This window comes from Ovis canadensis, chromosome 3, assembly GCF_042477335.2.
Source record: "Ovis canadensis isolate MfBH-ARS-UI-01 breed Bighorn chromosome 3, ARS-UI_OviCan_v2, whole genome shotgun sequence".
NCBI lineage: Eukaryota > Metazoa > Chordata > Mammalia > Artiodactyla > Bovidae > Ovis > Ovis canadensis.
The window spans coordinates 1566209-1589862 of NC_091247.1; the positions used below are offsets into that span (position 1 = coordinate 1566209).

At 64.1% G+C, this 23654-nt stretch overlaps 1 protein-coding gene across 3 annotated transcripts in view; it reads right to left on the minus strand.

Annotated features, from left to right (window-relative positions):
* Positions 1-1538: 1538 nt before the first annotated feature.
* The window catches only part of COL5A1 (collagen type V alpha 1 chain), a 139719-nt gene continuing 117603 nt past the window's right edge, over positions 1539-23654 (minus strand). Inside the window, exons 51-66 of one of the 3 annotated variants that reach the window (XM_069579805.1) lie at positions 23074-23127; positions 22738-22791; positions 21978-22031; positions 21362-21415; positions 20452-20559; positions 20313-20366; positions 20168-20221; positions 19765-19872; positions 18649-18702; positions 17772-17807; positions 17334-17387; positions 16641-16896; positions 15675-15787; positions 12955-13023; positions 9262-9495; positions 1539-3785 (exon numbers count right to left, since the gene is read on the minus strand). In XM_069579805.1, the coding sequence (XP_069435906.1) occupies positions 3639-3785; positions 9262-9495; positions 12955-13023; positions 15675-15787; positions 16641-16896; positions 17334-17387; positions 17772-17807; positions 18649-18702; positions 19765-19872; positions 20168-20221; positions 20313-20366; positions 20452-20559; positions 21362-21415; positions 21978-22031; positions 22738-22791; positions 23074-23127 (1503 nt within the window). In that variant the 3' untranslated portion in view covers positions 1539-3638. Of the gene's footprint in view, positions 3786-9261; positions 9496-12954; positions 13153-15674; positions 15788-16640; positions 16897-17333; positions 17388-17771; positions 17808-18648; positions 18703-19764; positions 19873-20167; positions 20222-20312; positions 20367-20451; positions 20560-21361; positions 21416-21977; positions 22032-22737; positions 22792-23073; positions 23128-23654 lie in introns of all 3 variants that reach the window. The other 2 variants (XM_069579804.1, XR_011255039.1) reach the window with 2 other exon arrangements.

Below are 23654 nucleotides of genomic sequence, written 5' to 3' on the forward strand. Positions count from 1 at the left end.
TGGGGCGCCTGGGCTTCAGTGGCTGCAGAGCGCGGGCTCAGTGGCTCCGTGGCTCTTCCTGGATCAGAGGTTGAACCCGTGTCTCCTGCGTTGGCAGGTGGATTCTTTGCCACCGAGCCGCCAGGGAAGCCCTCTCAGTTTCATCTTTAACCGTGGACGCTGAGAAATGGTTGCCTTTTCGGGCCCTGGAAACCCTCAAATCTGCCGACTCTGTTTCTGTGCGGCTGAGAGCAAGTGCTCTGAGTCACCGCCGTGGTTCTGACCTTTTCCCAAGTCACACGCTCGTGAGCGGCCTGCAAGCTCTCACAGGTCACAGAGAGCAATCTGACCACACATTCTGCCCCTGGAGTACGGGACACCTTCCACCCACCGACGGCAGTTCCTGACTCCTCCACCCGCAGCGGGACCTGCCACCTCACACTGGCGGTTAGGAGGCGCCCACTTCCGGCTTCACGCTCCCCTCTGCTCCGGGATCGTCCAGGCTGGTGGATCTCAAACCCAAGCAAGCACCAGGACTCCCCTACCAACCTGGTCGAAACACAGATTACGGGGCTGCCCCCAAGTTGCTCGGTTCAGCAGGTCTGCCACGGGGCCCGGGAATCTGCATCCCTACCAAGGGGCCGATGCTCTTGCCGATGGCCCACGGACCCAGTGGCTTTGACAGTAACCACACTCTCTCACATCCACGGCTGAGACGAACAGTTGCTTGTTTCTTGCTCAAGCTGCAAGTTCCTGGTGGTCGGGCTGGGGTCTCCCTCCGGGAACATGCTCGCTGGAGACACAGTCACCCCAGGAACATGGCTGCTGAGATGCAAGAGGGAACCACCGAGACCGCCAGAGCCACACGCCACTCCCTCTCGGCATCGGCTGTCACGAGCCAGGGGGCCAGGCAGGATTGTCTTTCTCTGTTTAGCTGGACAGCAGAAGCGGCAGCCTGGGGACCTGGCACCCCTGCAGGGCAGTCAGGGTCTGAAGGACCAAGGCTTGTGGAAACTCCCCCACGAGGCGGGAGGCTGAGCTCTGGCCACAGCCCAAGGCCTCTCAGGGCACAGCTCTGCCCAGTGCCCCCTGCTGCTGCTTCTGAGGAGGAGCTCCTTTGGCCGATGGTCTGGCCCATGCCTTCCTTCCACTGTGACCATGATGAGGGTTTTGAGAGTTTCCACCGTCCTGAGATTGGGGTCACACATTGGTTTAATGCAGGGGAAGGCCCTGGTCACACTTAAGAAGACAGCCGATCACATCTATTTACGGTGGAAACAGTCATCTTGATTTATTGAAAAACTATTACAATTATTCCTCTGTTACACAGGTTTAAAATATTTTAAAATACCCTTTCCTGGGCATTACAGTGGAAACGTGTGAACACGTCTATTGGGTTTCCGGGAAGTGTACAGTGTGTCGCTTGACATCCTATCTTAAAGGGCCTAATGTCCTAGAATATTCACCGTAGGTTTTCTTTTGACCATTCTCCTTTTCTCTTCATCAACCTCTGTCCAATTATATAGATGAGGGGAAAAAATAAAATTACACCAAAAGAATTTCTGCAAATATAAGAAGTAATTTTATTGCAATACATCGTAGCTGAGTGGTCTGGGGAGAATGGGACATGTTTTGACTCAGTACAAATCACAACAGCTTTGAAGGGACCAACGGAGGACAGATTGACAGAACTTGGTGGGATGAGAAATCAAAATGGAATCACATGACCTAGACAAAGCCCACAGGGCGCCCTGTGGCAACGACCCGATATGGCTTTTCCTTTGAAGAGATGAAGGGCAGGGTCATTGGCAGACGCTGGCATCCTGGGTGCGGAAGAATCTCAAAGCCAGACTTTTCTTTGGCAAGAGCAAGACTCAATTTCTAGGGGATTTGGGAACTCTTCGTGGTGGTGGTGGTGGTGGGTATTGTTACTCCTGGGATGCTCTGCTGCGGTTTCCTAAGCTGGAACCACGGTCCGATGGGGCAGGGTGGGCGGAGAACAGCACCAGGGCTGGGACCTGTCACAACTCCTCCTGAGGGGGCTGCACAGGGCCCCAGGGCCCGTCTCGCTTCTCCCATCCTGGCAGGAAAGGGCATTGCACAAGGGCAGCTTTTCACAGTAAAGGAATCACCTTTCCTGCCAGCCCAGCAAGTCCTCGCCCTCGCGCGGTGAGGAGGACCAGTACCGGGCGGAGCCTGGCTGGCCCGAGCACCCAAGCAGCTGAGACCCACGCCCAACACATTTGCAGACGGAAATCCAAATTGCTTTCATGGGGGTAAGGCACAGCTGGTGACCCCGGCGGGACTCACCGAGTTCATTGCACATTTGTCTGTCTGCCGAGGCCACACGGAGGGCAGCCCCGCTGAAGGCCACGTGCTGCCTCGATTCAGTCCTTGCAAACAACAACAACAACAACACAACGACGACGACAATGCAGAAGTTAGCACCACAAACGTTCGGCAACTGAACACGATCTGCCATCGTTTCACTGTGGGTCACGCGGGACGCGTCCGCGTGTTGTGTGTGTGTCTTCCGATCACAGACGCACAGCCTAAGAGTGGTACCCCGCCTGGAGCGGCGTCGCTGCTGTCTGGGAGGAGGGCAGGGCTACGGGAGGGCAGGTGGCAAAAACCTAGATGGTGGCGGCGGCGAGAGCCAGGAGGGAGAGAGATGGGGAATGAGGCCCAGCAGGCAGCCCCAGGGTCACCTTCAAGGAGATCTTAACACATAGCACCACAAAAGAGTGTAAACATAAGCACCAATTTTCATTGAATTATCATCGACAGAAAATGCGGTTTCCCTGCCCTGGACATTCTCCCATCAGGCTCTGCAGGAAGAAACATGGAAAAAGGGAGCAATTAAAATTAATTCAAGCCTAAGTGCATGTGGAGAAGACAGAGTATAAGATCCTTTTTTCTTTCTCTCTCCGTTTAAAAAAAAATCCAGAGCTAATCAAAGGCTTGTCTGAAAGGGGCACTGGCAGCTGCTTGGCGACGGGAGAGTGAATGCTGGCTGCCTGTGGCAAATTCCCAATTCATCACACGTCCTGGAGCGGGCGGGGGTCCCAGGAGGACTGCAGCGGGGTTCACAGGCATGACTGAAAGTCAGGGACACTGAGCATGTATGACAATACAATACAGATATTTACTTAAAACTCACAGAAACAGAAGCACCTTTAATCCATCGCAAAGGCACACACAGGATGCCATTTGGCCTGTGAATGGATCTTGTTAAAAACGGAGGCTCTGGAGGGCGGGGTGACCTTTACAAGGCTGGCCTCGGAAAAAGGTTTGAAGGTCAGGGGAAAATACACATCTTCAAGTTGATTTTATTTTTTTTAAGGCGTGATCTCCAAATACGGCAGCCCTACCCTTCTCCGTGAAGACCATCCACGGGCTGGGGGCAAGGCCCGTGGGCCCCGCTCCCTTCCCAGGGAGCGCGGCGTCGCCGGGCCGGGGCTGCTGGAAGCGGGCGGCTGCAGGGCATCTAGGTCATGTGATTCGGCTCCAGGGTGGGGGCGCGGACGCGGCTCTTTCCCTTTGCTCTCGTGCGGGGGCGGGCCGGCGCCGTGCGAGGGGCGAGGGGCCCTCACTGTCCGGATGCCCGCAGGCGGCGCGCTGAGGTCACGAGGTTGCTCTTGGGGCCGGGCTCGCGGCTCCTAGCCCAGGAAGCAAGCCGGCCCCACTTCAAATCCGAATTTCTGTGACGCTTCCCCGAAGTCGTTGAACATAATGTCGACGATGGGCACCTGCTCCACCTTGGGCGTGTCGATCTCCAGAACCGTCTTCTGATACCCTTTCTTCGTCTGCAGGGGGTGGGGGAGAGCAGGATGGGTCAGCAAGGGCGGTCCACGCCCGCCACGCCCTCCCTAGCTCCAAAACCCGCCCCCAGCAGGATGACCGCCGTGGGAGCTGGCATCCCACGCCAGGACACCATCCAGCCCCAACACTTGGGAGCAGGACGCAGCATAGGGAGGCTGTGCTGAGGGTCCTCAGCCCATCGGGACCCACGCTTACATCCCCGCCAGCTGGGACCCCCCATTGAGCCCCAGGGATGTGCCCCAGGGCAGTCCAGCCAGGTTGAGTCAGCCCTCCCCAGCTCCAACCACCTGCCTCACTCCCGTGAGCATCTGGGTTCCCGCCCAGCACCACCCTGATGGACCCACCTTCCGGGTGGGAGAGTGAACCCCAGGGGGTACAGAACTGCCCCCCGGAGTGCTGGCTCCCTTCCCCCACCGGCCGCGTCCCCCAGAATGCAGGCGGTGAAGGAGCAAGTCCGCGCTGGACGGAGAGCCACCCACACCCAACCCTGAGCACCAACACGCCTGTCAGGGATGTGCTGGCCCCGCCCTGGCAACGCCCCCAAGACAAGGGTCCGGGATCATCTCAGACGCCGCCCACCCGCCTGTTCTGGACCAGTGGTCTTTTCTGCCTCGCCTGAGAACGGGCGCGGCCTCAGAGGGATCTGGTCCCAGGGAGGCTGTCCCTCCACCACCCAATCCCCCACGACGGGTGACTAGTCCAGGGAGAAGGCAGCACCTCCCGGGGCCTTGAGCCCCTCCAGCAGGATAGTGTGGGCACGACCCTCTCAGGGAGGCCATAACCATCACCTGGGTGACCGTGAAAAGCCCCCGGAGCCCCATGTGGCCCTGGCAAGGGGGTCAGAGAGTCCAGCTGCTAGGAGGTGGCCTCCACTCTCTGGGTGGCAGGCTGCAGGACGGCCCCGGCCCCTGACTTCCAGGTGGATCACTCCTCAGGGGGCACCCGCCTGGTGAGGACAGCCTCAGCAGGGAGCTTCACGGGTCAGTCGCTCAGCAACCTCAGGCACCTTCAGGGACTGACTGTGTGCGGCCCCAGACCTGACGGGGAAGCCTTACCCCCTGGCTGACTGTGTTGCGAGGTCATTAGGTCACTGGGATGGGGCCTCATGACTGGGGTTCATGCCCTTTTAAGAAGCAGGTGGAGTGTTAGCTTGTAACCCTGTGTGAGGATGGGGGGAGGTGGGGCGGCCGTGTGCAGCCCTGTGTGAGGACGGGGGGAGGTGGGGCGGTCGCGTGCAGCCCAGGGGAGGGCCCCTACCGGCCCGGACGTGAGCCTCCAGCACTGCAAGGGTGATGGTGCTGTTGATAAGCCCCTGGGTCAGCAGTGATCTGACCAGCAGCTCAAACAGACCAGGACAGATGCTGGGCCAGAGCCAGCCTGCTGAGCCACCCCCACATTCGTTACCCTCCGAAACTAAGTCAGGTGACTGATATCCACTATTTTAGGTGCCAAATCTGGAGGGTGACTTGTTACAAGCAATGGATGACTCCCATACTCGCTGCAGCTCGTTTTTCTCCACTGGAGGACGGGTACCCTTGCTCCATGGATGTGCCGAGGATGGGCGGAGCCTCATGGAACAGGGTTCCCGACCCGGCCTCCATGAAGGCGCCTTTGGACTGAGCCTGGGAGCGACCTGCTCTGAGTTTCCTTCAGAATCTCCACAACCCTCAGACTCGCCTCCCCTCGGCCCTGCTTTCACAGGAAGGGAGCACCCTCAGCGGGCCAGCCTAGGGCTGCTTTAACGCCAGGACCAACACTTCAGAGTCAAGTGTCCTCCTGGGAGCTTGTTAGCACCGCTGGCTTCAGCCCGTCCTGGAGACAGGATTCAGGAGGCTGAGAGCGGGATGCGGCATCTGCCTCGTGTAGGTGTATCTTGGGCAATTCTGACACGCGTGGGTCACAGTCATCCTCTGAGCAACAGTCTGAAGGGCTTGTCCAGCGGCCAGGAGCTCAAGGCCACAGATGCCGTGGGCTTCCAGCAGACAGGCCGAGGCCTGGCCTGGGGGGAATAGCCAGCCCTCCACTGCCAGGGAAGGGGCTAAGGACCACTGCAGCTTTGTGGGTGCTGGGAGGGACTGGGGGGCAGTGAGGCTGAACTCAGAGCCCCCAGAGGGGACGCCATCCTCGCCTCTCCAGGCAGGGAGCCCTGGGACGAAGCTGAGCCCTTTCCTTCCCTTCCGTCCAGCAAGCACGGTTCAGAGTCCATCCATCCCTCTGTCCCAGCTCTGGCCCTGGTCCGACCACCACCCAGCAGGGGCTCGAGCGGACGGCCGCCCTGGCCTCTGATGGGCCTCCGCTGTCACGGGGAGCTGGGCAGCCCGGCTTGCCTCTCCTCCACAAAGCGGCCTTGGCTGCACCAGCGCCCGCCTCCTCCTCCCACCAGGGATGGCAGCATGTGCCAAGCTGGCAGGCGCTTCCTCCTGGATGGACGGGGCCCCAGCGCTGCGGTTATCAGAGCACTCAGAGGGGCCTCTGTGAGCACTGCGCTCCATCACCCCGTTACTCCTGAGGCATAAATGACCCTCATGGGCTGGCAGTGGCCCCCAGGGTGTGCGGAGCTGCATAAACCACGGGATTCACGTGGCAGGGCTCCTGGGGCCTCTGTCCAGGGATTCGAGCCTCTGCACTCCGGGCCCCGCCCATCAGGCTGCACAGCCGCACCACACCAGAGTCCAAATCCCAGTGTCTCTGGTCCTTACTACAATGTGGACTGAGCAGGCCTCCAGGGAGGCAGGCCTCTCTGCCCCAAGCCTGCGTTCCTCGAGCCTCTGGTACGAGTGCCTGTGAGGGGTGTGACCTTTCAAGTCATGGCTGCACTTACGACGGGCGGTGGCGTGGCACGGGGTGAGCAGAGCACGGCCACTGCAGGCCGTCCTCCAGAAGCGCCCAGCGCCCCAGCTCCGTGCTCCACCCGGCCTGGGCCTCCTCGCGTCCCCTCTCCTGCCTGCCCTCTAAGCCCATTTTCCCCATCAGCTGGGTTACTCTCTTTAGACACGACCTCTCCACCTTCTCAAAGACAGACTCTTTCCAGGAATAAAAACGTCAAGCGCTGGATACAGACATTTCCACGATGCCAGGTCTTGCTGTTGCGCCGGAGGTGCCCGGAGGACCAGCTCGGAGCGTGGCAGTGATTGCCAGGCTTTCTGGAGCCACAGCAGCCGACTGGGTCTGTGCTTCTCTCAAGGAGCAGCTCAGGGCCTGGATCTCACGTGGGTCTTAGGGTCGGGGTGCGTGGGTGGCAGGGCTGGCTTCGGTGGGTGGAGACAAGGAGCCGGATCCTTCTGACCTCTGTGACTCGGAACCTGTGACTGTCCATCCTGAAGAATGGTGGCCCTCTGCCGGGCACTCTTGTCCCCAGAGGTGCGCGTGGCAATGCCACCTGCCCCTTCACCCCAGGTGCGTTTTCCCGGCATCCTTTCAGGGAAGGGCCCCTCTTCTGGAAAACCAGTCTCCGCCCTTTACCAGGTGATGCATATGGGCCAGCCAGAGTGTTTCCCTTTCTGCCAGGGGAGCCGGGGAGCTCAGCCCTGCTGCAGGCTCTGTCCTAGGGCTGACCCTCCTCCCCAAGTCCTCATTTCTCCTCCTCTTACACCTGACTGCCTCACGCTCGGGAGCCCGAGCTGCCCCAAAAATAGGAAGGGCGATGATTCTGGGCTCACGGCGGCTCAGTGCTCCTCCGGCACGTTCCTCCCGGAGCAGCCCCATGAATCAGTGCTATTCTTGTCTTCTTTTGTAGGAGGCAGACACGAGACAGGGTTTTAGTTGGCGCCTCATGACCTCTGGAAGCAGCTTGGGGTTTGCGTCAGGAACGTGAGCAGATGCTGGACGACCAGGGCTTCTGGAGCTTTGGGTCCTTTTCCCCGGGGTACCCTGCATCCCCTGACCTCAGGGAGGGACCCGCTCTGCACAGGCCACGGTCAGGTCCAAAGGACTGACCCACACCAGGGCCAGGGGCCAGGGCATCTGGGGGTGGGAAGGCTGCCCCATGGGGCACCCTGGCCCCATGCCTGCCCTGCGCACGCTCACCTCTAATCCTCAAAGAACCCTGGGGGTTATAACTAGATCGTTTTTTGGGAAGAAGGACTGGAGCTCCTCAGCCGAAAGGCCCAGGCCAGTCCCAGCAGAGCAGCCAGGGAGGAGGCAAGATGTGAGTCTGGTTCCACCCGAGTCCTGCTCTTAGCAGTGGGTCAGCACCTGCCTTCCCGCTGGCCTGCTGGGCTCAGCCCAGATGCCCCAGGCTGGCCAGGTGGCCAGACCGCCTCGACGGATCTTAGGGAGAACCCTCAGATCCCACACGCCCCGAGAGTATGGGACGCGGATGCAGAGGCAGGAGCGCTGGCTGCTCGCAGGCACGCAGAGGCAGCTTGGTGCCCAGGATGCCTGCCCCCGGCTGGGGACGCTTGTGACCAGCTCTGACACACGCCCTGGCCACTCTGTTCAATAAGAAGGTTGGAGCCAAGTGTAAAACCTCCAGAACCAAGAAGAACCAGAAGGGATCGCAGATGGTTTACTCCATGTGGAAATCCATGGGAAGGGCCCGACTGGGACTGGGTCCTGGGACGGAGGGAAGGGCTTCCCGACCATAAGATGGGAGGCTGGCGCCTTCCAGAGGAGGGTGTCCACAGAGGCTGGCACCACGCAGTGGGCCCTGGACACCCAGCAGGGCAGAGCCTACACTAGCCAAGTCCCCGAGGGAGCCAGGCTGGGCAGGGACCTCTGGCAGGTCTCTGGAAGCGGGTGGTGGGAGGTCAGTGGTCCGATGTCAGAGGGGGCAGTAAGACCAGCAGGACAGTGATTCCTGGTGATCCCCCGACCTCCAGCCTCGGACAGGCCACACGGGAGACCCATCTGAGGGTTTTACCAGGACTGGGCCCTGTGCAGGGCTGCACTGAACATTTCCCAGTATCCCAGTTCAGAAGGACCCAGCTCAGTTCTAGGGGCTGACCCTCACTTGGGAGGCACATGTAGGGGTGCAGGGGGGCAAGCACAAAGTCCAAAGAGTGAAGGCAGCCCAGCCCTGGCCGGCCTCTCGGGCCTGAGCAGAGCATCCTTCCCAGAGGGCGGACCCAGTGTGGGCCGGGGATGTCACGATCGGGCAGTTCCACTGCCTGCTGTCTGCAGATATCTCCCAGGGTGGCCATGTTCTCGGGCTCAGCCTCAGCTCCGGCCATTCCCCAAAGGGGAGGCGTCTCAACTTCCGAATCGGACCAAGAGCACTTCACAGCACCCCAGGCTCTCGGTCAGGGACCCGGGCTCAGCCTCTCCAACTCCGGCACCTCGGGAGGGCCCGGCTGTGGGCTACGGAACTCCACGTCCACCAGCCATGGCCAGCCCTCACTGCACCCAGCACCCAGCACACAGCAGGTGCCCAGGAAGTTCGTGTCGAGCAAACGACCGCGGGCGTCCGCCCGCCCCACCCCGCCCCGCCCCGCCCCGCCCCACCCCAGCACAGACACTCACGGCGCAGCCGTCCACCAGGGCGCGGATGTAGGGGCTGTTGTCATACGACATCTCCTCGTCGTTGGAGCCCAGGAAGCGCATGGCCTTGTCGTAGCTGCCCGTGGCGGCGTCCTGCCAGGCCACCGACTGGTAGCAGTTGTAGGTGATGTTCTGGTGGGCGGAGGCACTGAGCAGCCGCAGGAAGGTCATCTGGACCACGCCCACGGGGTTGCCCTCGGCGTCCACGTAGGAGAGCTGCAGGGTGACAGGAGGGGGGCTCAGCAGGGCGGGGACACGCGGTCGCGCAAGGCCCCTCGTCCACATGGGCGGGCTTGGGAGCTTCAGCCTGGAGCTGTCTCCTCTGGAGTGCAGGCCATGCCAAGGGCCCCACCTGGAAACAAGCCACACACCCGGGTCCCCGGGCCAGCACTTGCTGGCTCTCTGGGGGGCTCCCTTGAACACAGTGAACCCCGCCTCATTTCCTTCAAGGACCCAAGTAACCCACCCACTCCTTGCCTGGCTGGTCCCTACTCTGCCTCTGGGGCCCAACTCATATGCATTCTCTTCCAGGAAGCCTGCCTGGGTTAGACGTCCTCGCCCAAGGTGGCCTGGCTCAGTGTCCGTCTTTCCTACTGGCTGTAGGGCCCTCCACACCAGGACTGGACTCCTGTGTTGGGGGTCCCTGGGGTCTGGTCGCTGGCCCTCCTTGGACCAAGAGTACCCTGAGCACAGGAGCTTGACGTGCACATCCCTGTCTCTGGGCCCTGAGCTCAGCATAGGAAGGTGCTCATTAGATGATGCTGACCACTGGCTGGTCGCCGTGATGTACAAAGACCTGACCGGGGCCGTGAGAACTGGACACAGAAAGGGCAGGAGGCCTCGGAGAGGGACAGGCCAGTTGGACATGAGGTATGGGGTGCTTGGCCAGCAGACAGGAGGACCAGCCTGTGAGAGGGTCACGGGCCATATGGCCGAGAGCCAGAAGCCTGGAGGGACTGGGCACTTCCCTGAGCACAGGGAAAGGCCTCTGCTACCCCCTCCCTGGGTGTGGACCCAGGGGAGAGCACAACGGGTGTGGAGGCCTAGGGGTCAGGGGTCAGCCTTGCCCATGTGAGCGGGCAGCCCGAAGTCGGGGCGAGACACCCGGGAGCGAGGGCAGGCTGGTTCCCAAGTGACTCCTCGGCGTCACGGGCCGGGAACTCAGCGGGCCAGTGCCGGGCGCCCCGAGGGACAGATCAGCTTCTGCACTTTCTCAGAGGCGGCTCTGTGAGCTGCTACACCCGGCAGGGGCGGGGGCTCCCAAACCCCTGGGATGAGGCAGGTCTCTCCATCCCCGAAGACCCTCCTCTCAAACCCAGCAGAGGGAGCTCGGCTCGTCCTGGGTCCCCATCAGACAGGGGGCGGGCGAACGTCAGGGCCTGACACCCCAGGTCCTCCCGACACACGGCTGCTTCACCTCCGTGTTACCTCAGACCCCGGCGCCCGGCTCAGCCAGGGAGGTGCACTAGCTGCCCCCAAGCACACAGAGGCAGCTTGGTGCCAGGATGCCTGCCCCTGGCCGGGGACGCCTGTGGCCAGCTCTGTCCAACAGAGGGTTGGAGCCAAGCGTAAATGCTCAGGAACCAAGAAGAGCCAGAAGGGATTACGGACAGTCTGCTCTACGTGGAAATCCACGGGAAGGGCCCCCAAACACCTGTGCTGATCACACGAGGGGGACTTGAAGTCGATACTGTCCGTGTATTTAGAGATCTTTGTGTGAGGACAGCTGATGGCGGCTAGCCAGGCCTGGCCTCCTGCTCCTCCCCACCCGAGCGGGAAGAGCGCAGAGCGGCCAGCCAGCTCCCCACGTGGCCGCCGGCCGCCAACTTCCAGCTAGACCTTGAGGAGAGAGAGGGGATACCAACCGCGGTCCAGGCCGTCGGGCGCTCCTCCTGGAGGGAAGGTGACTGACTGGAGGCAGGAGGCATGCGCAGAGAGGCAGGGGGCAGTGCTGGACACAGAAGGACCTGAAGCTCCAGAGCCAGGCAGGGTGAGGCCCGGGCTCCGCCCACCCCGAGCCCCACGTTGGCATCCCAGAGCCCTGGGTGAGCCCCTCCCCTCCTGGGGAAAGGGGCTGTGCAGCGTCCCCTTCATGACGCCCAGAGCAGCCGGCCCAGAAAAGCGCCTGTTTCTCTGGGAGGGGGGACCTGCATCTACGCCCTGTGACGCCCACTGCGACGGTCACAGGCAGCTAGAGACGATGCGGCCGGAACATGGCGGGGATGTGCGGCCGTCCCCGGAACCGTCCCAGCTCCCTGGCCTTGGTCAGCTGTCTGTGAAGCAGGACGCAAGGAGGAGTGGGCTCGGGCCGGCGGCTGAGAGGGGGTGCTCTGCGCCCTCGTCTGCAGAATCAGGCGGTGGGCGTGGGGGTGAAGGGCCCCGTCTGGAGAAGCTCACCAGCACGGCTGCAGAAGGGACCTGGCCCCGGCCCCTCCTCCTCCTAAGTCCTGCGCCCACCCACAAGCATCCGCAGGGCTCAAGTGCCCCGGGCACTGCCCTCCCAAGGGGGCACCCACTTCAGGTCCTTCTGCGTGCCAGAGGCTCTGTCCTGAGGACAGCCCCAAGGCGGCGTGGGAAGGAGAGTCAGCAGGAGGGAGGGGAGAGGGTGCCTGGGTGTCCGCACAGACAGACGAAGCCCATGACCAGGCAAGGCGAGCGCAGACTTTGTATCTGGAAAGAGCTTCGGTGACCGGGGTTTGAGCGCACGGGGCGTGAGCTGTTAACTGAGCACGCAGCACCTTGGGGTCTAGATCAGGGTCCCCAGGGTGGACCGCTGGGAGGCCCCACTCTGAGTCCCGGGGGAGAGCGGCCCTGGGCCCCTAGGAAGCCGACGAGGGCAGAGGGTCAGGCCCACGCCGTGGACCCGAGAGCTGCTTCTGAGAGACAAGCTCGTCCTCCCAGGGCCGCCGGGCAGACCCTGGCGGAGGAGGGGACGCAGGAAGCGAGGGGCTCTGGTGGCACCTGCAGGGTGGCCGTGTCTGGAACCTGGGCCTTGAGCTCATCGGAAGGGGCACAGAACCCTGCACTGGGCCCCAGAAACGGGCCCGAGTCAAAGGCCCAGAACGTTCTGGGAAAACGCCCTCCCGGGCGGAAGCAGTCACAGCCCCAGGGGATCGGGTGCGACGGGCCTCAGCCTCTCAACCCCTGGAGGCCCACCAAGCCCAGTCCTTCCGAGGGGGGCCAGCTGCCTGCACTCCGGATAGACCATGTAAGACTGGGTCCCCGCAAGTTCGCTTGGGGACTAGCACGGCCGCGTGTGACACAGCGGAGGAGCCTGTGGCCCCTCGGCCCAGCCGCAGCAAGGGCGGGGCACGGGGCACGAACCCTGGAGGGGCTGGACGGCTCAACGGGCCAGGGCCCACGCCATCTGAGCTGCCCACTAGGACTGAGCTAAATAAACCCTCCACTCCTGGGGTCTGTGGTCTCGGTTCCTGGCAGCACCCAGCCGGGGGCTCTGAAAGCCAGCCTCACGCCCTCCACCTGATCAGACAGCCGTCCGGCTGCCCTCGGCTAGAGTGGACCCCTGTCGGCGCGGCAGGAGGGGCCAGCCTGAGCCTGGCGGTCACGGCAGCACAGCAGTTTGGCCAAAGGGCGAGAGCAGGTGCGGCGCTGGGGGTCCGTCCATGCAGAGCCGAGCCAGGCCGAGCCGCGAGCAGGCAGCCCCGGGCCACTTACCAGCGACCCCCGCTTGTACTGACTGTACCAGGTGGAGGGCTGCTCTTTGGGCCAGCGGGCCATCTTACTCTGCAAGATACGAAACGGGCGGGTCTAAACCACACCGCAGCTCGGCGGCGGCCGTCTTACCAGTTTGCCACGCTTGAACTCACTGAACCAGGAACCCGGGTTTTCTTTGGGCCAAGAAGTGATTCTGGCCTAAACATCGAGGGGGGAGGCGGGAGAAAGAGAAACAGAGAGAACGAGAGCGTTACTGCTGCCTCCTCGAGACGCAGGTGCGCAGTCTCCCTGCCGAGTGGAGCAACTGCAATGGCGGGCCAGCCCTTCCAGCGCCCCATCTCCCCTGGAGCTGGCGCCCGCCCCGGGACAGGCCTGTGACCACTGGCCCTGGCGCTTTCCAGGGGTCAGCACCAGCTCACGGGCAGGATCAGAGTTTGCTTCTGATCGCTTCCGTGTGTCCAGCACCAAGTACAGAGCCTTGCGCTTGGCGACTGCAGAGACACGTTCCTGGAGCGGATGAATGAAGGGGTGGGCGCACGGCTGCCCCCGCATCTCACCCGAGTGAGGACAGGAAAAACAATAGGGCCGGTTACTGCTGACGCGCTGAGGGCACCCGGTGGGCACCCTCTCGTCTGACCCCCCGATCTAGGGGCGGCCTAGGGGCACGGCTTCATCTCCAAGGCCTCTTCCTGGGGACAGCGCGGGCAGGAGCCCCTCCAGGGTCCAGCCAGGGGTGAGGCGCGCACGCCTCCTGCCTGTGGTGCGTGCACTGGTGGCAGCCGTGGTGTGTGTGCTGAGTGGGCAGCGGGGCATCCCCTCCGGGGAGACCGCCCGTGAGTCCAGCCTGTTCCCAGCTGTCCCTCTGGTCCTCTGCCTGTGCCGCGGGTCCTGGGCCCCATCCCCGGCTCCTCTCCTAAACTTGGCTCGTGCAGGGGAGCCTGAGCAGTCGCCCCAGGGGAGGGCCAGTGCGTCCAGCCCGCCTTCCATCCCGCAGGACCCTGCCCCGGGTTCCGAACCTCTGCTCTTGGTGCTGCGCTCAGCTAGCGTGAGGACTGCAGGAGCGGGGCTGCGGGCAGGGGCGGGCCTCACCCAGACCTCTCCTGCTGCCTAGGGTCCCTGCAGCCTGGGCGACTGGGCACGTCTCCACCCGCCCAAGGCCCCCAGCCCGTGGGCCCGTGGAGGTCAGCACATGAGCAGAGGAAGAGCAAGGAGCCGCGGGGCTCACTCAGTGCCTGAAGCCCACCGTCCGCCCGGCTCCACCACCCGGGAAGGCTCCTGGGGGTTCCCCTGGCTCCCCGGCAGTGAGGCCGTCTGCAAACAGACAGCAACGCAAGGACGTGGAACAGCTTTTTTCCACCTGCATTTCCCCCGGGGCCTCCGTCAGAGGCAGGGCCGGGGGCTGGGTTTCCTCATGACCCCAGGGATCTTGCTGTCGGGAGTGCGTTTCCCCAGGATTTAAAATCCCAGGTCAGGGGAGAGTGAGCACGAGCCAGGGTCCCTGCAGTGTCCCGGTCAGCGCAGGGCCTGTTCCTGCGGCGCCCTGGGGCCCCCCGTGGGGATCGCGAACCTCAGGGACTGGCACCGCGGCGGCTCCCCTCGAGGGAAGCGGCCCTGGGCGTCAAGGCCGCTGGAGAGTCGAGGACAAGGGTGCCGGGCGTGACCCTGGACCCACATGGCTCCAGGAACCCGCCGTCCTCGGTTTGCGGCAGGGACGGGGAGCCGTCGGGGCATGATGTCATGGAGGAGAGTGTCCAGGAGGTGCAGAGGGCCCCACGGCCCAAGACTGCACCATCTTCCCAGCTAGAGACCTCGCCCTCCTTCCTCAGCTGTCCTGGGTCAAAGAGAGCCCAGCTTCCAACGTGTGCTTGAGAAGGCAACACGTGACAGCCACACATGCTTGTCCCTGCACGCCATCCACACACCACCCACACGCCATCCACATGCCACCCACACGCCACCCACACACCATCCACGTGCCATCCACATGCCACCCACGTGCCACTCACACGCCATCCACACACCTCCCACACGCCTTCCACATGCCACCCACACTCCACACACCACTCACGTGCCATCAACGTGCCACTCACGCCATCCACATGCCACCCACACACCATCTACACGCCACCCACACGCCATCCACTCAGCATCCACACACGCTGGTTTACACCTGTCCACACACACAGACACCACCACAGAGGCGAGGCCTCTAAAAGACCACGGGCGACTGAGATGGACACCTTACAGAGTCTCCACGGATCAGAGCCTCACTGAACAGCCTATGAAGGAATCCACTGCGCTCAGGAGCAAGCACCCTAGAAGCTGCCACTCAGAGTCTCAGCAAACGCCACCTTCCACAAGGCGTGTTTGGGTTACTTGGCCCTTCAAGGCCTTCCACGGGCTTCAGGCGGGTCTGAGGTCAGGACTACAGGGTCATTTTGGGAAGGATCTGACCAACCAGTGGTGGAAATCCTAGCTCCGGGGGCAGTCCGGGGAAGAAACCCATGCGCCAGGCCCTCCTCAACCTTCCACACACGAGACCGCACCAAGCCCGTCCCATCACTAGCAGTTTCTCCTCGAAGGAAATTCAAGTCTATTTCTGGAGGAGAAACCTTAATTTTGGAACTGGTTTTCATTTCCTGGTTTCACAGGTGGCACAGCAGGATTCCCAGGCCAGCCCCGCCCCCCCCAGGAGAGGAGGTGATGGGGCGGGCACTCACCCCCTCGGACTTCTTGTCGGGGAAGACGCACGTCGAGCCCCCGGCCGTGAAGTTGCAGTAGACCTTGAAGGAGTCCCGGGAGCAGCCTTGGTTCGGATCCACCCAGTATTCGCCTGGACCACAGGGTCAAGGTCAGGGTCGGGGTCGGGGTTGGGGTCAGGGTCCGGGTTGGGGTTAGGATCGGGGTAGGGGTCGGGGTCGGGGTCGGGGTCAGGGTCAGGGAGGCAGACTGGGAGAGCTGCCCCCTTGATGGCACAGAAGCAGCTGCCACTGGGTGGCCCAGCACGGGCACGGCCTGGCCTCGCGCGGCTGCACGGCCCCCTCTGGGCGACCCTAAGGGCCTCCCACTGTCCCTGCTGGGCCCATGGAGCCACGGGGACAGGCTGGTCCCCAGAAGCACAGCCAGAGCATGAGGCCCACAGGGCCCGGCTCTGGGTACCCAGGAGGGTGGCTCTCCCCGCTGGGCCTGTGGGTGGCTGGGAGCCCAGCGGTGCTCCGGGAATGGTCCCGGAAGTTCACGCACGTGGGGTCAGAGTCAGCAGCACGGGGCTGGTTTGCGCTTTTATGGTATCCTGGAGCCTAAGCGGTGCTTCCCCAGGCGCAACAGCGAACACCAGCGCGAGGACTCACGCACAGACGCAGCTGCCGCCGGAGCCCCGCGGCCGCCGCGCGCACGTCCTGACGGGGACGTGCTGCACCCCCATTTACAGACGCGGAGCACCGGCTCCCGGCAGAGCGCGTGGCCCGCCCGACAACGACTGACTCAGACTAGACTCCGCTCCGTGCGACCCACGCCTCTCCCAGGACGGCTTCCCGCTCTTCTGCGATGCCTCGCCAGGTGATGGGGCGGAGGCCCCTGCACCCCCATCCCCCCACAGGAGGGACCTGAGCGAGGTGCGTGCCCGCCCAGGCATGGGTCCCTGCCACCGCCCGCTCCGTGCGTCCTCAGGCCCGCGGCCGCCCTACCATCGGGGAAGTCGGGGTGGCAGAGCTGGAGGTCTTTGCAGGTGCGTGCGGGGTTCTGCGGGGTGCCCAGCGGCCGCTTCATCTGCTCGATCTCCAGCTTCAGGGAGTTGAGCGAGCCGAAGATCTCCTCCATGCCGTCCGCATAGTCCATGTACTGCTCGCCCTCTGCGTCGTCCATCAGCTGGCTGGCGTCGATGTTCCGCCGGGTCCTGGACGCCTGGATCGGCAGGGGCTGGATGACCTCGCCCGGGGGGCCCTGGGTGCAGAGAAGGGCAGCAGTGGGTGGGGCAGGGCAGGGCCCACAGCAGGGCCGCAGCTGCAGGCCCCTGTCCGTCTCAGCACGCTCTTCTTCCCTTTCCTATGTCTCTGGAACATTCCACACGACCCTGCGGGGCCTTGCCCGGTGCTGCCTGACCCCTGCCCGAAACACGCATGCACACACACCTGTTCACACAGAGGCAGGTGGGTGTGCTCACACACACGTGCGTGTGCTCACCCTTCTTCCTTTCCCAACCAGACTTCCCAGGCCGAGGGGCCCTGGGCTGACCTGTGTCCAGGGCCAGGCCCCGCCCCACCACACATCACACACTGTTCAGAATGTTTTGGGATCGAACCACACAAACATTCTTCCCACATTCTCTCGGCATTAGGGGACCCCCCCCCCCAGCTCCCGAGTCCTCAAGGGCTACTCACTGGTGGGCCAGGGGGTCCTGGCTGGCCTGCCTCACCCTTCGGGCCAGTTGGACCCTGCGGAGAAAGAAAAGAGAATCATTCATGGTCACTGAGGCCTGACGGGACCTGTCCACCTTGAGGTCGGGAACGATACCCGGGAGCACATGGGGAGAGGGCAGAGGGGCCGATCGAACGTGCTGGGCGCCCCCCAGCTGCAGATGTGAGAACCAGACACCTGAGGGGAAGCCTGGGGGGCAAAGCCCTTCCTTGGGCACAGGGAGCTGCGGTCTGAGGTGACTCAGGCTGGAGGCGGGTGCAGGGCAGGCCGGCCCCAGGGGAGGGGCATCAACCACCAGCCTCGAGAGGCAAGGGGGACGGGGGACCCCGGGAGGTTCTCAGCCCACAGCTGTACCCCCTCCAACCCTGGGCCCAGGGGCTGGTCAGGGTGATGCCACTTACCGAGGAGCCCTTAGCACCTTTTGGACCAGGGGGACCCTGTGGAGAGGGGCAGGGCGTAAGTGGGGGGCGGCCCCTTCCCCCCAGGCCCCCGCTGTGACCCGCACCCCCACAGCCCTGCCTCCCTTGGGCCCTCCTCCTCTACCCACGGCCCCTCCCAGGAGTCCGAGCTTGCACCTGCTTCACAGGGAGGCAGGTGGGGGGGCGTTCACCCACACGAAGGCTGGGGGTCCTGTGGGCCTCAGCCCAGCCCCCCCCCCCCAGCAGGGAAATCGCAGCTCAAGCAGCCGGCGTGAGAAGCAACAGGGGCGTGGAGGCCCCGGAGACCCTGACGTGGAGCCCCCAGCCCCTCCCGACAGCCTGCTACAGGGCCAGTGGCAGAGAAGCTAGGGCCACCTTCGGCCATGTGGACCCAGGCCTAGGTGGGGCTCAGAGGCTGATTGGTTTGGGCGAGAAGCAATTCAAGGCTCGAGGACGTGTCCTGGGTCTCCCAGCTGCAAGGGGAGGCCCCAGGCTGGTGCCTGGAAGCCGGGACCCCAGGTCCTCACGTCTGGGCCAGGCTGGCCCTGCTCGTGCAGATGGCGAGGGCCAGAAGGGACCGGCCGCTATCCTCACTGTCCCCAAAATGTCTACAGAGGACTGTTCACATGCCCTAAAAAGCCTGGAGACAGAGGCTCGCCTTCATCTCCCGCACCTGAAATCAGGGCCCAGCGACCCACTTCCCGGTTTCCATCACTCAGAACTCAGATCAGAGATAATGAGCAGAGAAACCCGGGGGGGGCCCAGACCCCACCCTGGGGCCCCACAGCTTCCCCGTGGCCACTCCCGCCCCGCTCCCCCAGAACAACCCAGGGAGCCACACGCCCCTCCAGATACGCACCGGCAGGCCGGGGGGGCCTGGGGGGCCAATCGGGCCGGAAGGACCAGTGATACCCTGAAAGGAGCAGAAACGCGGTAGTCATCGCCCAGATCAGGGGGGAGCCTGTCCTGCAGCCTCGGCCCCCGGCTCTCACTGGCCTCCTCCCCCAACTCGGACACGGGTGAGCAGAGCCCTGGACACGGGTGCCCAGCCAGCCTGGAAGGACCCCCGGGGAGCCTGAGCGTGACCCCCCTCTAACGTCTCATGTGCACCAGCCCCGCCTGGTCCCCTCTTGCTGCTTTCTGCTCCGGCTGGGGGTCCACCCCGAGCACGAGTTCCGGGCAGGGGGCAGAGAGCATCCTGGGGCCCTGTCTCTTCCGCCTGTCCATCCAGCCTCCCAGGGGCTTCCCCACAGTGGAGCTTGCATCCTCTGACTGACCCTCTCTCCTGGTCTAGGTGCCACGGGGAGACACGGCGGGGGGGTGAGGCAGGGGATGTCTCCTCCCCCGGGGCTCCTCCCTCCAGCTCTGCCTCAGGCACCCTGCCCTCTCCCAGGTCAGGTGCCAGCCAAGGTGGGCACAGCTCAGGGGCACGTGTGAGCCATCACACCCGGCTTGGGCAGCGGGGGTTCACAGGCTGCAATGAGGCCCCGTGGCCTTGCTGTGGGGACGGGAAAGGCGGGCCTGCCAGGCCTCAACCCCCTCACGCACACCCTCCCATTCCCCGGCCGAAGAATCCACTGCCAGAACCTCCCAGGTGCAGGGCAGGCCAGCCTCGCAGGCTGTTTTCCTGGCTGTGGTTTCCCGGGGGCTGCTTCCCAGGGAAGTCCGAGGTCAGGCGCACATATACGGGGTCAAGGGGGAGCCAGGATGCAGCTGAGAGTCGCTGATGACCTCTGGACGCTCACCTGGGACAGAGGGCCTCTCCGAGTGTGGTGCGGGTGATGACCTTCACTGTGGAGGCCAGCAGGACTGTGAGGGCTGCTCAGGGCCTGGGCTGGGCTCCAGTTCCACCCCTGGGCCCTGTGCACCTGGGCAAGCCCGGCCTCGCGGCTGCTCCCGCCCTGACCCCGTGGCCGGGGACGTCCTTCTGGCTCGAACAAGCCTCTAGCCTTTGGACACAGCCTGTTCCACATACCTGTTCTCCCTTAGGGCCCGAGGAGCCCTGGGGTCCGGGGACTCCACGTTCACCCTTTTCTCCCTGTTCGCCCGGAGGTCCGATGAGGCCGATCAAGCCTGGGTGACCCTGTGGGAATGAGAGGGGCATTTGCGGTGGCAGCACCTTGCGTCCGACCATGTGGACCAGCCAGAAGCGGCAGCGCCGCCTTCCAGCCTGCCCGAAGCTCCTGCAGTGGAAGCGTGCCCCAGGCCGCCCCCGACAGCGGGCAGCGGCCGGGTCTCCAAGCCACACGGAGCTGTCCCTTGTGTCCCCACCCTGAGCAGGTGACACAGGCGGGGACAAGCCAGACCTCGTCGGGTCCAAGGCACAGGCTCTCAAAGAGCCCGCGCTTCAGCCGCATGGGCGCCTGCAGGCCACTCACCTTTTCTCCTTTGGGCCCAGAGTCTCCTTTGAGGCCGGGGAGTCCTGGGGGGCCCTGCGGGGGAGGCGGGGGGCTCAGAGTTCTCGTCCCCAACCCCGCCCTCTGCCACCTCCACCAGGGGCCCCTGGGGCACGTCCTGACTCACCATGGGTCCTGGGGGGCCATCGGGGCCCGGGGCTCCAGGGAGACCTTGTTCACCCTGAAACACAGTCGACCATGCCCGTGAGCCCCGCCCTCAGCAGCCGCCGCCCCACCCCCTGGCCCCCCACCCTGGGGTCACTCACCACTGGGCCGGGGATCCCTCGAAGGCCGTCAGGCCCCGGCTTCCCGGGGGCCCCCTGGGGGCCGATGGGGCCAGTCTTCCCAGGAGGGCCTTCCAAGCCGGCTTCTCCCTGCAAGGAGGACAGAGTGGGGTCCTGACGCTTGAGGCTGTGGTCACCCTCACCCCGAACCACTGTCCAGAAACCCCGAGGAGCCTTGGCGAGAATCCCCCATGACCCGACACCCAGAGGCTGCCCCCAACTTTCCTGCCTATAGAGGCCACCCAGCCCCACCCTCCACCCACTGAAGACCTCAGTCAACCGGGCTCCAGCCACCCAGTCACCACGGCCACCATGGCGGCTACGGCCAGCTCGGAGCTCACGGCGGACATAGCCGCGTATCCTGAGCAGACGTGGGCTGGACAAGCTCCACTGTCTCAGTCGACACCAGGGCCCCTCCATTCCAGAAGGAGGCACCCAAGCCCCACCCAGAGCTCCTGGGGACAGCGGCCACGAGGGCTCGGGTGCCGGGCTGCACCCTAACCTCACCGCAGGGCGCCCCACCCTCTGCTCTGCCCCGTGGTGGGCCCTGTCACCGTCTCTGCTTTTCAGGAGAGGCAACCAGGAGCGGCCAGGTCGATGCCAGGCCCTGAGGCACGCGTCACGGCCTCCCCTCCCCCAGGCTGGTGGGGCACATGAACAGCAGTGTGCGGTCAGGGACCCCGGCCAGAGGCACAGCCCGCCTCCCCCTGCAGAAGATGGGCTCTCTCGCCCAGGTCTGCGTGGAGCCGGCCCCTCGGAACCCCGCCAGCCCCTCTGTGTGTTCAGCGTCCAGTCCCCTCCACCCCCCGACCCCAAGCGGCCACCATGCCCTTGGCACGCCCTGGGAGGCCTACGCACGGCCACGGCCACGGCCAGGCTGGAAAGCACCCACCTTGGCTCCTTTCTCCCCCTGCCTGCCTTCGGGGCCTGCGGGGCCGGGCGGACCCTGGAGGGAGCAAGAGGGCAAGGCGTGACGAGTGGGCTCCCAGAAGCCGAGAGGGCAGCCGAGCACGGTGGGACACAGGCCTGGCGGGGCGTGGGGCTGCTCCCAGGCCTTCAGAACAAGGCCCGGGGCCTTTGGTCCCAGAAAGGGCCAGCGGGCTGGGCTGAGGGGTGGGCACTCCGGTGGCCTGCCCTCCCACACACTCAGAGCGGCCGCGGTCACTGCGCCCCAGCAACGGATGGTTCCGTTTGCTGGGTGATCCAGTTTGCTTGCTCTGACTTTTCCAAAGGTCTGACCACGGGGAAAAGGGCTTTTTCAGCTTTGTGGGTGTGTTTATTCTCCCACGACAGCCGTCACTGAAGGTCTGCGCAGCCAGCTCATCCTAAAAGGAGAGCCGCGTCGACCCGGCGGCTCTGAGATCGGATGCCGCGGCAGCTCACCGAGCAGGAGGCGAGCTTCAAAGAGAAGCCCGTTCCCCCTCCCTGGGGCTACCCAGGGCCCCAGGGTCCATGCAGCGCGGGGGAGGGGCAGGCTTCATGCAGGGGCACCCGGCAGCGTCACGTACCCTTTTTCCTGGAGGCCCAGATGGGCCTGGCTCACCCGTAGGGCCTGGTGATCCCTGGGGTGGGAGAAAGCAGAGCGTTTAAGAGTCGAGGATGTTAGCTAAGACCCGGCGGGGCTAGGTGGATCCGAGGCTAAGAACACACAGAGCTTTCAGTCGGTCCTCAGCCAGCCCCGAAATTGCCCATCTCGTCTTCTGCAGAATCAGCCCTGAGTGGGGCTGGTCCCTGACTGCCCTGCCCTGCCCTCGGGCGGCAGCAGTGTGGGGGCCCACCCCGCCTGCAGCTCTGCTGCGTCTGGGGAAGGTTCCCAGCAAGCTGGCTGGCACCGCTTCTGCAGAGGTGGACCCTGGGTCACCGGCCAGCAAGTGGTAGAAGGGCAGACATCTCTTCAGGGCCCTAGGCCGGCTCCAAACAACGTTTCGGAAACCCGACGAGATGAGAGGCACGTCCAGTGTGAGCTCAGCTCCAGAGGCTCACGTGGGAAGAGCCTTTTGAGGAGCACGTCCAACCCCACCCGGCAGAAACAGGGATCCTGATGATGCTGGGTGGGCTCCTGGGGGGTGTCGTGGACACCGGCTTCGCGTGTAGAGCCACCGTCGGGCCTGGGGGTGCATTTCCCCTTCTGGGAGGAGGGCCCCCAGCTCGCAAGGGTCCTGGGTCACTACTCTAAGGCAACTGGGTGAAATGAACATAGCAAGTTGCAAGGCCTGACACCTCCCTGAGAAGCTGCGTCAGGGCCCCAGAGGTCCCGGGTGGACTCACTGTTTGCCCGGGTTCACCGTCGTCTCCTTTGTCGCCAGGAGGACCGTCTTGACCCTGTGGGACCAAAAGCAGGTTCCTTCTGTGCCCTGGGCACACCCAAGTTCAGGCACCAGGACCCAACCGTCCCCAGTCCCGACCCCAAAACCCAGCTCCACCCAGGGGTGACCACCCAGGGTGCTCGGAGGGGAAACGCCTTTCCTCGCGTGCTTGTCAGAACAGGGTTGAGCACCATGCCCCGAGCAGAGGCAGAATAGAAGAAACTGGAAGGGAAAAGACGAGCCTGGAGGCAGATCACGGGCCGTGGGGACCCCCAGCTCTGCACCCTTGGGCACCTACCGCGGGGCCAGGTTCTCCGGGGGGACCAGGATCTCCGGGAAAACCGACGGGGCCCTGAAACGGAGCAAGAGAAGCGTCAGCCACCCTCCCAGAGCGCGCCAGACTCACAGGGCTGCGTCCACACGGCCGGCCCACGCCTCCCGCCAGCCTGGCACCTCGGGGCCCCCCAGAGCAGGGGGCTCCCCACCAGAGCATCATTCCCTGTACGGCAGGCCAGGCAGGGCCGCTGCTCGCCTTCCGGAGGCCTCGGAGGGCAGCCTCCTGCCCACATGTCTGCTCTTGGGGCCGTGGCTGACCCTGATCCTGGACCCTGAACTCTAGGACTCGATGCTCCGCAGACCCTCCTGACGCAAAGTGAGGCAGACCGCGGCGGGGCGGGGTGGAGGGCGGGGCGGGGCGGGGCGGGGGGCGTGCACAGAGCCCGTTCTGTCCGGGAAGCTGCCCAGTCCATGCAGGTGGCCTCAGAGCTGTGCCCCATCCCAGCCCGTCTCTTCTCCTCCCTTCTCCACTGTTCCAGTTCAGGACCCGGGGGTCACCCCAGACCCGCGGGGTCAGGCAGTTTCTGCGCCCCCCAGGCCCGG